This window comes from Orycteropus afer, unplaced genomic scaffold (assembly GCF_000298275.1).
Source record: "Orycteropus afer afer isolate SDZICR_OR568_19922 unplaced genomic scaffold, OryAfe1.0 scaffold00002, whole genome shotgun sequence".
NCBI classification, from domain to species: domain Eukaryota; kingdom Metazoa; phylum Chordata; class Mammalia; order Tubulidentata; family Orycteropodidae; genus Orycteropus; species Orycteropus afer.
Genome location: NW_006921589.1, coordinates 15798747 through 15809847, shown reverse-complemented (window position 1 = coordinate 15809847; position 11101 = coordinate 15798747). Strand labels below are relative to the sequence as shown.

Below are 11101 nucleotides of genomic sequence, written 5' to 3'. Positions count from 1 at the left end.
TATATATATGTATATAATTTATTTATTTATAGCATACATAGTTTTTTAAAAGGAAACAAAATCATATCAGTTTATAAAAAATAGTAAGTCCAGGTGTACCTCTTCCACGGTGGTGTCTGAAATGCCATAGCACCCAATGTTGAGGTCACTCATACCACTGTCCAGCTCTCTGAGGAGTGACAGATAGGCTCCTGAGACTTCAGTGCTAAATGGAGGAAGTACATAAACGAGTTCCCCACCAATATCCTCCTTGAGATAGGCTTCAGGGAGGTGTGATCGGATCATTGCTGTCACAGCCGTTGTGTCACATAGTGCATTGGCATTTAGATTTGGACTCTAGAGGTAAAAAGAGAAGTTAAACAACTGCTTTTCCTCATACTGCGGTGGCCAAGGACCCAAGTCATAGGGTGATGAGTTCTTTAGGCCACACTGAACCCAGGTCTGATCCCATCTCACTCCTCCAGTAGCTCTCTCTTCCACTCAGGGACCTGAAAGTGCTCTACAAGTTGCAGAGCCACCAGCTCCATTCTCCCACCCCACCCTGCCCCTTCTCTGACCTCATAAGCTACCACCTTCCCTCTTACTTGCTCTACTCTAGTGACACTGGTCTCTTATCTGTTGTGGAAGTACTCCAGGCTCAGAGCCTTAGCCAGTGTTGTCTCTTTGCCCCAGATTTCAACATGATCCATTCCCTCACCTCTTGGCTCAGCTGTTACTTTCTCAGAGATGCTTTCCTTGAGAGTCAACTTAGAATTGCATTGCCCAGCATCATTTCTGCTTTATTTCTGCCCATAGCAATAACTGCCTATTACTAGACTGAATGGAGTCCCTGGAAGGTGCTTCATTGTGATCGACACACTCAGCTGCTAACCAAATGGGGTTTGAGTCCAGTCAGAGGCACCTCAGAGAAAGCCTGGTGCACAAGGAAAGGGTAGCCACAGGGAGGAAGCCGGAGGTGAGATGTTGCACTGAGGGGAATGTAACCAGTGTCACAAAACAAAATACATATGAACTATTGAATGTAAAACAAATCTGCTTTGTAAAATTTCACCCCTGTGGAGCATAGTTCAACTTTGACACTCAGCAGGGTTGCCATTAGACAGAGTTGACTCAAAACAAATGTTTTTTTTTTTTTAATTTACTAAAGAAATTCCCTATTGATTTTATCACATGAGGTTTTTTTTTTATTCTCCATCAGAATATAACTGTCATGAGGCCAGCGATTATAATCTTATTAGTCACTGCTACATGTCCAGTGTCTAGAATAGTGCTTGGGCACATAGTAAGACATAGTAAACCCCTAATAAATATTTTTTTGAATTAACTAATGAACACAACAGTGAACCACTTTATGTATTTTAGAAGTCACATCAGGCTGATCAGCTATAAAATAAATGGGGGTAATCAAAATCTGCTTAACGGTATATAAATCGTACATCATATTTTTACATCATATGCCATTTTAGGTGGTACAGTGGTTTTTACTCAACATATTTGTCCTTCAAAAGATGTAACAACATTGTTGGCATGTTCAAGATAGTCTTCACACTATCATTTAAGGAATTCTGATCAGAAGTGAAGGCATAATTTCATATTCTCTTAATTTGCCAGAACATCCAATTTTTAACCTTATAGACAGAAATGTATGGAGACTCCATGGCTGATCTTTCACCTTAGGATACAAATGATAATTGCTCTATCACAGAGGTTCTTAACATCCTCAGACCAGCATCATCTAGGAACTGGTTAGACCTATAAATTCTGGAGCCTCACCCCAAGCCCAGTGAATCAGAGACTCTGAGGATGGGGTCCACAATCTGAGTTTTCACAAGCCCTCAGATTGCGCTGATGCTTGCTCAAGTTAGAGAGTCACTAACTAGCATAGTTATGAATTTCACCAATGGCTTTAGGAAGACATTGCCTCAGTTTTATATATAAAATTAACTTATGACCCCATAATGAGGTGTTATTTTCTCTTCTACAAACCTTCTTCTTGGTAAGTGTGAGGTGATATCCATCCCCAAAAGTCTCCTTGAGGTAGAATGGTGACCCACAGCACCGAAGTCCACCATGCTCTAGGAAGGCGATGCGGTCACTCAGGACTTCAGCCTCATCTAAGTGGTGTGTTGACAGAATGATTGTTCTGGCTTGAAAATACAGACAAAAACAACAAAGTATGAAAAATGAAGATACAGTTCCAAAATGCCTGCAATTAGCAAAGTATGTCCTGCCACAAAGTTTTATTAGTGGTGACCAGGAGTGGGAGCGAGGAGAAAGGGGGAGTCTTTACTTAAGAAGCCATGCATTCTGGGTTATGCAGGTGGGAAATTTGGCCAAGATTATTGGTGATGGTAAATGTTATAACTAAATTGTACATGTGCAAAACATTGAAATGGCAAATGTATAATACACATTTTTACAGTTTTTTAAAAATGCATATGTCTTGTCGTTTATAAGGAGAAGAGTAATGTTTTATGAGTTAACTGAAAACCAACTGACCAGAAGGAGCTTCCAAAATGATCAAAGAAGAAGGGTTCCCTGGTTCTGTGGGAACATTTTATACACAAGTTGACAACAAGCATTTATTATGCTGGATGGCTCAGTGTCCATCATTTGTAGTGTGGACACTGGCAACTCCTAGAAGTCTGTCAGAGTTTTGCATGCTTGGCTTCATTTCCTTCCTTCCCTCCCTTCCTTCTTTCCTTACTTTTTTTCTCTCCTCGCTATAAAAAAAATCAATAATTTTAAAAGACTTTTTGAATATTCCTCTCTGATTAATCCACTCCACTCTGATTGCTCCTTTGCCTCACATCCTGTTAGCACTTACTTAGTCTGTTTTCAGTTTATTTGCCTTTGTGTATGTTTGGTACCTCTAATTAGATTCTAAGCTCCTCAAGGTAGAATTTGAAACTTTTTTTGTTTCTTGCATTTGTAAGTTGTCTAAAAAGTCCTGTGAAGTGCTCAACTCACAGTGTGCACTCTATAGACATCAACTAATCGACCCAGAAATTTACCTGGGAGAAGACCTGGGAGGGGGAGAGTCGATCATAGATATTTAAAAGACACATAAAGAAAAAGACTTCCTCTTGCGGGTGTCTAGTCCAGAGGACAAAATTGTGATGATGGGGTGGAGGAGTTACAGAAAGCACTCATACCAGTTTTGTTCTTGGATATAACATCCCATATACTTCGGCGGGAACATGGGTCAACTCCAGTGGATGGCTCATCCAAAATGACCACCCTTGATCCACCAATAAGAGCTATGGATATGGATAGCTTCCTCTTCATTCCTCCTGACAATGTTCCAACTCTCTTATGACGATGGCTATACAGTCCAGTATCTTTTAAAGTCCTTTGAAAAATAATGTACGAAGTTTATAACTTACAGAAAGAATATTTGAACAGAGGGAAAATATAATAATTACCCTAAGTGACAGGTATTTACTAAGCAACTATAATGTGCTCAGCAAGGTACAAAGGACTATTGATGTTTCACAGACCTATAGTTTCCTACTATTTACTATGTAGTTGGAAATACAAAATTAATACCCAGGAGACTATGTAAGGGAAGATATACTTTATTATTTTATTCGCTCATTTGACAAACATTTGTAGAGTACCTGACTTCTTTGTGTCAGGCTTTATTTTAGGCACTGGGAGAAAGCAGTGAGCAGTTAATGCTTCTACCCACAGGAGATTATGTTCTAGTATGTGTGTGTATGGTGCAGGATGTAGGGGAAATTCAATCAATAAACATATTCCCAAGCAGGTTTATAATATGCCAGGTGGTGATAAGTACACTAAAGAATAGATAAAGCAGGATGCTTGAGATAAGAAGTGCCTAGAACGTGTTACTTTAGATACCTCTTTTATACATGGTGTTCATCTCAGAGAAGGTGATATTTGGGCAGAGACCTTAAAAGTAGAGGAGGAAGCCAAGGGGCTATCTGGGAAGAGCACTATAAGCAGAAGGAACAGTAAGTGAGAAGCCCTGAGGCTCAAGCAGGCCTAACAAAGGCAAGGATACCACCCAGACCAGAGTACTTAGATGGAGTGAATGAGGGAAAGAGTGGGAGGAAATGATATCAGAAGTGGGACTGAGGAGCAGGTCATGTGGGGCCTTGTAGGTCTTTATAAGGAAGGACATCCTGAATTTTCCACTGTGTGGAAGGAAGTCATTAGGTGGTCTTGAACTTAGGAGTCACAGGTCTGATCTGCAGTTTAAAAAAATTACCTTGGCTGCTTTTTTAAGGATAGATTGTATGAGAGGAGATTAGAGGTTGGGAATCTAGTAAGGGGGCTTGAACCAGTACAGCAGGCAAGCAGATTAGAAACAGAGGATTGAGGGCAATATGAGACAAAGAGACTTCAACAATTCCAATATACAAGAATGGCTGGTAAGAATATTGAAATTGAGAGTATGTAGTACCAGAGAGGTAGAAAAACTAAAAAGTGACAGTTTCATGATAAAACATTTCCTGCTGGTATTATTACCACAGCTTGACCGATCAAGCTATAGGTTTTCAAGAGGATTTGCCAACTCACGTTCTCGTTACTGTCATAGCTCACCTTTTTACTTCCTCGTGCAGCTGCTTCTTAGTCCAGTGAGGAACTTTGATGGAGCCATATAAGAGCAGGTGCTCCTTCGTGGTGAGGTAACTGAACAAGACATCGTGCTGCATGCAGACACCCATGTTCTTCCGTACTGTGTTTAGGTCTGTTTTGATGTCTTTTCCATAAACAAAGATGGTACCTGTGGAGGCCCCAAACAGCCCAGTCAACATTGAACTGGAAATAAAGAAAAGATAAAACAGGTATGAATCAAGCACTTCAGCTAGATTTTAAGACTAAATATATTTGGTTTGCTAGCAAATATTGTTACAGCATAGCTCCTCAGGAAAGGTCAAGTTATAAAATGAAATTGAATTGAAATAATTTTAATAATAAATTATTAGGACTAAATAAAATTTCTTTTGAGCTGATAACAATTTAGAATCACATGAACATACATAATGATAATGATTAACACGTGATGGTGGTGGGTAGTGGTAGTAATAATGACGGAAATGGTTGGGCTTTCTAATTCTAAGTATACTTTTCTAGATAATTTCCAGTCTTCTTTCAGATGGTTAGAAAATGGACAATTATTTAACATCTGTCTCCTCCACTATGAGGTAAGCTTCGAGAGGTCACTGAGAGGATGTTTTCTCACTACTCTCTCCCAGAGTGTAACTCAGTGCCTTGCACATAATAGGCCTTCAATAAACACTTGAGGATTAAATAGACAACCAATAGAATAGCCACATTCAAAACACAGTGAAATACAAATAACATATTTAGTTCTTCATATTAAATCTTTATGTACGCAAAAATAAAACAGTACTCTGTCAGCTAAAAGTCAAAACTTCAAAAGCCTTTCTTATCCCTTTTCTTCGTTGTCCTCTCATTATCCATTTGAAATATTGCCTTTTAAACACTAATCCTCACTAGAAAGTCAACTATAAATGTAAATAGGTCTTGTGAACAAGAGGGGCTGCATGTTCAGTCATTTCATAAACTTACTTTGTCTCCTTTAATTACAAATTAAAATAATAATCTGAATATGTCTTGGCAGTCACTGAGCTTAATCATGATGATACTAAATAGGATATGCAGCAACTGACATTTTGTTTTTCTCTCAAATAAGGGTTAGAGTAGCAACAGCATCTTAGAGCTGACTCTGCAGTTACGCTGATGTGGAACACCCATTTCTGAGACAGGAAAATACTAGTTAAGTGAGAAAGGAGCAAAACAACCATGTACTTGTCCTTGCCTTTTTGTTCCATGATAACTGGTGAATTCCTTTGACTCAAGGGAAGGGGTCATGGGGCAGCTGGGGACCAATGGGTTAATACCAGGGGATGCAAACTCAAGTTTATCCATGGACCAGGATAGAAATGAAACAGACAGGGCGCCTGAGGTTGTATAGACTGGCGGGGACTGGGCACAAACCAGAAAGCAGATGCCTCATTTAAGAGACCAGTTCCTAATAAGCTCCAGCCACTGGGTTCCATCTAGGATTCAGCGTTACCAGAAATTAATATTATTTAAAGGAGGCCAATTTTTTCTTTATTATAAAAAGAAAAAAAAAAAAACAACCTCCTTATTTAAAGATTTTAGAATTGAATCAAAATTTTTCAGATGTAATATGTAAGCCAACACTAGATGAATCAAATAAAACCTAGATTCTGGGTCTGGTATGGCCTTTGGTTTCACAGTTTGGGACCTCAGATTGAGACTACTCCATAGTAGTCCAGTTGAGCTGTCTTACTTCATCCAGGGTATAAAATAGCTTTATGTTTTATAAAAGAGCTAAAAAAATTGCATGAATGCAATAAGTAATATGCATCCATGGCAGTAAGTGTTGAAAAGTAACATACATGGTGGTGGTTTTCCCAGCTCCGTTGGGCCCCAGCAAGGATGTAATATGCCCCTCATAAAAGTTCAGATTGAGGTTATCAACAGCAACTTTTGAGCCATAGATCTTTGTGACTCCATGCAGGGCAACTCCAACTGTGAGATCTTTTGGTTCAGGCTCAATGTTGGAGGGAAGTATGTATTCAGGACCTAGAGAGAAATAGAGACCAGTTGTAAGCTCACAAATGGAGGTGATTCAGCATAGTTATATTTTTCTTAATTAAAAATTAAATACTATAAAAATTCAACCCTTTAAGTTAAAAATTTTGAGAGATAAATGATCAATTATAGTCACTGGTCCTCTTTCACTTGGTTATTAAATAAATAAGAGTGGAGGAACCACATTCTCTAACAGTTATATCACCCTTCTCTGTTGGAAAAATCAGCCTCAATTGGGTGTTGTTGTCACTGTTGTTATGTGCTGTCGAGTCAGACTCGACTCATAGCGACCCCTCGGGTTTCTGAGGCAGTATCACTATGGAAGTAGATTGCCCAACCTTCCTTCCGAGGAGTGGCTGGTGGGTTTGAACTGCCAGCCTTCTGGTTAGCAGTCAAATGCCTTAGGCACTATAGTACCACAATCATGAGATGTCCTTTATTCCACAGAGCTCACATACTCAAAATAACAACCTGAGGTTTGGTCCTCCCTCCATCTGGGCAGGATAATTTTGACTTATGAAATAAATGTCTTCAAGGAGTGATTGTACAGTGATAAGGCTCACTCTGTGGTTTATAGATTCCAGTTTATTAATTACTACCTACATCTCCTTCAGGCATCACACATGGATCACATAAATCGGTCATTCTTACCTCATAAAGATGACACTACTGACCCAAAAAAGGGCTTTGAATTATTTTTCCACTGTTGGTAATAGGTTATGCTAAATTATCCGTACTTGTTACTTGGTTACTCCTTGTGACTGGTGACAGATGGCTGGAGTTAGGGGTGTAGACTGTGGCCAAGGAACGAAATTTTTCACTGTGTGAATCTAACTGGACCACAAAGCGGTCTGCAATCTTGGCCTAATTAGTGCCATATGCTAACCAACTGAACTAATGAGCCCAGAAAAAGCCACAATTTAATCCCCATAAGAATCCAAACACATATGTGTAGACATAGCCATCCATGACTAAAAGGATGATAATTTTGCCATTTAGAAAAACTTAATTAAAATCACTAATCACGTAATTTTTATATCACTTCTCTCATAATAATGCATGTTGTTGACCTACTTGTCTTACTAGCAGATGGGTTGGTGTTCTGCATCATGATATTAGTAAACATAAGGCCATTGCTTTTTTCATGCTTCACCTCTGAACATCCAAATTGCTCCTTCCAATAGGAAGGGAGGATGGGAAAATACCATGGAACTGCCATACCATATGTCCCTGTAATAAAAATGTATTAAAAGGATTATTAATTAATTGCTAATATTAAGCACCGGAAGTTAGAAACGAATATACTATATATGGTTCAGGAAATACTTTACATTTTTTGATATACATATAAAACTGAAGAATGATCTTATTTCCCAAGGCAAAGTAAAAAAAGACAACTTTTCTTTTATACTTTAAAAAATATAGATTTATTAAGTTATAATTATATATCACAATACTTACCCACTGTAAATGTACATTTAAATGATTTTTAATAATTTAAAAAATCACACAATCCAGTTTTAGAACAGTTCTATAATTCCTAAAAGTTTTCTCAAGACCACGTGTAAATAACCTCCGCTCCTACTCTAAATCCCAACCAATCACTGATGTGCTTTCTGTCTCTCTATATTTGTCTTTTTCAGACATTTCATAAAAATTAAATGTCTTTTTATATTTCATATAAATGAATGTCTTTTATTCATTTTTACAGCATCAGAAAAATGTACAAATATAATAAAGCTTCATGGGAAAACACCCAAGTATATAAAAAAGGGTGATTACTTGAGACCTAAAAGAAGAAACTCAAATCACCCTCTTCCATTAAAATCTGGTTAATTCTGCTTGCAATTGGAGACTTGTTTTCACCTTATATTCCTATTTGGAAAGACTGGATTGATTTGACACCTTTCCATGCTTTCTAACTTACTCCATCTTTTAAAGGAGTATCAGAGAAGGAATTCAACAGTGAATTATCTCATCCTGTAAAATTTTGGTTATGTTCAGAGTCAAGTATTTCTTTTTAGATATTATACATTGCAAATCAAGTTCTAGAAAATATTTATTAGCCTATTTATAATGATTGCTGTTGTTGTTAGCTGCTAAGGAGTTAGCCCTCAACTTAAGGCAACCCCATGACCAACGAAATAAAATGCAGTGTGGTCCTGTGTCATCCCCATGGTGGGTTGTGATCATAACCAATGTGATCCATAGGATTTACATTGGTTGATTTTAAGAAGTAGATCAGTAGGCCTTTCTTCCTGGTCTACGTTAGTCTGGAAGCTCTACTGAAGTTTGTTCAGCATCATCAAACCAAAACCAAACTCACTGCCGTGGAGTTGATCCTGACTCATAGCGACCCCTCCTTCAGTTTCCAAGGCAGTATCTCTAGGGAAGTAGTTTGCTCAATCTTCCTTCAGAAGAGTGACTGGTCTCCAATGACAGATGAGTGAAGACTGCATGAGATGCATTGGCTGGGAATCAAACTCAAGTCTTACGCATGGAAGGAGAGAATGCTACCCCTGAACTACTATGCCCCTTATGTAATTACAACCACAAAAAGAAGAGATCTATAGGAAACATGTCCATACCTGGAAAAACATTCCTGACATACCAAGCAATAAGGAAATAAATGAACGAATCAGCTAGGATTAGGCAGCACAACCAGCCAAACGAGGTGGTATCATCCTGAACTGGGGAACTGTACATATTATCCCACTGAAGACCTAAAAAGTAAACACAGATAAGTGTTCTCCTGTGCAACATATTGCAGTGGTAAAAGATGAAAATGCAGTTTAAAGAAAGTGAACCTACCGATGCCCTGTTCCTCATACCGTGCAATGTATTGGCTTGCATAACTGAAGGCTGTTGGAGACAGCAAGCTCTGTGAAAATAATAAAGGGCAATGATAGTTCTTGTAGATTCCACACCTTTCATCCAGAGGGAACTTAAAATGTTGGACACTTGTACGGATAGACCTGACACTCACGCTCTTAAGTGTATTTAAAAATGGAGGTCCCTGACCAAATATGCTACATCTGAAAGAAGAGAAGAGGGAATAGAGGTGAAAACTTGCCAAACACAAAAGCGGGGTGATTATAACTTGGCAAACATTTGTCAAAACTCCAAAATATATAACTAAACTCATAAAATGTCACTCAGCAATTTAAATTAAAATCTCAGTGAAGACTTCAGGGGACAGGGGATGTTTTCACTTCATAGATCTATTTCAGACAAATAAGTACTATGAATAAAAGTATTATAATTGGTTGAATCTGAATATTTAAAGTTGTAACAAATTACAGATATGAATTTTGTTTAAACTCAAAGTAGTTGATCCTAGACTAGGAACAAAAGTCATTGCTAGGTGGAAGCTACTTTCTTAAACAGCAAAATTTTAATATGGCTCTCAGTTAAAAATGAGATTTGTTTCTATTTGCCAAATTTCAAAGCCAGTAATCATTAATTTCATTAAATTTCTAAATTAACTTAGTATTTTGAATTGAAAAGGCAGAAAGGAATTAACTTTTGATTATATGCTCTCAATACATTTGTCTTTATTCTTGGAATTTATATTGTATGTTATGAAAACCATGAGAATAATTCATATACAGGAATAATTCTAGGAATAGAGGCTTTAAGATGTTTAAGGAATTGGAAGAGAGAAGTTAGAATTTTTGATGGTCACTAAAACATGACCTATTCCATTTTAACTCATTTTCTTCAGGAACAATTTCTAAATAGCATCACATACTATGGTTTTAGAAACTGTATGGGAAAGGTTTCCTTCTAATACGGTCTTATACTTGTAGAGTGCACAGCAGTGTAGGAAAAAAAAAACTATCATTAGGATAGTGAAGCTTATTTTGCTACCATTGAACTATTAAATTCAGATAAGTGAAGTTTCAGTTTGAGAAGCTAAAAATAAAAGGTCCATTCAACACACACTGGCCATTCCAATAGTTGACTCACCATGAATACTTTCACTACATAGCTTAGCTCATTCTCAACTGTAATCAGAACAATAAATGGAAAAAAGGCAATGATGTAGATGAGGCTTCCGATGAGAGCTGCGATGTTAGTGTTGTTGAAGAAGACACTGATAAGATAGCTCATGGCAATAACTGAGAAGCTGTAGTCCGAAAAATACAGGAACAAAATAAACCCATTGGTTTTGGGAAGAATATTGCCAAACTTCAGTATAATGATGAGAATGATGATGGTAACCAATAAAAATCCAATACTCTCTATAAGCCAGGCAAAAAAGTGGCTGCAGGAATTCACACCCATCATCTTCATGTACTGGAAGAAAGAAGGTTCGTTAGCTGCTGCTTAAGATGACAGGCACCCAAACAGCAATTTTTTCTGCACCATGCTAAAATGTCCATAAGAGTCATCATATAAATTGGACAGAGCATTGTAATGCTTTACATGAATCAAATATTTGCCCATGCTTGCCAAGTTAAATCAATAGAACCCCTGTACTGAT

At 37.8% G+C, this 11101-nt stretch overlaps 1 protein-coding gene across 1 annotated transcript in view; it reads right to left on the bottom strand.

Annotated features, from left to right (window-relative positions):
• The window catches only part of ABCA12 (ATP binding cassette subfamily A member 12), a 214616-nt gene that overhangs the window by 46244 nt on the left and 157271 nt on the right, over window positions 1-11101 (bottom strand). Inside the window, exons 24-32 of the mRNA XM_007935860.1 lie at window positions 10585-10914; window positions 9427-9496; window positions 9204-9338; window positions 7699-7845; window positions 6420-6606; window positions 4570-4788; window positions 3156-3352; window positions 1987-2147; window positions 100-336 (exon numbers count right to left, since the gene is read on the bottom strand). Of these exons, the coding sequence (XP_007934051.1) occupies window positions 100-336; window positions 1987-2147; window positions 3156-3352; window positions 4570-4788; window positions 6420-6606; window positions 7699-7845; window positions 9204-9338; window positions 9427-9496; window positions 10585-10914 (1683 nt within the window). The remainder of the gene's footprint in view (window positions 1-99; window positions 337-1986; window positions 2148-3155; window positions 3353-4569; window positions 4789-6419; window positions 6607-7698; window positions 7846-9203; window positions 9339-9426; window positions 9497-10584; window positions 10915-11101) is intronic.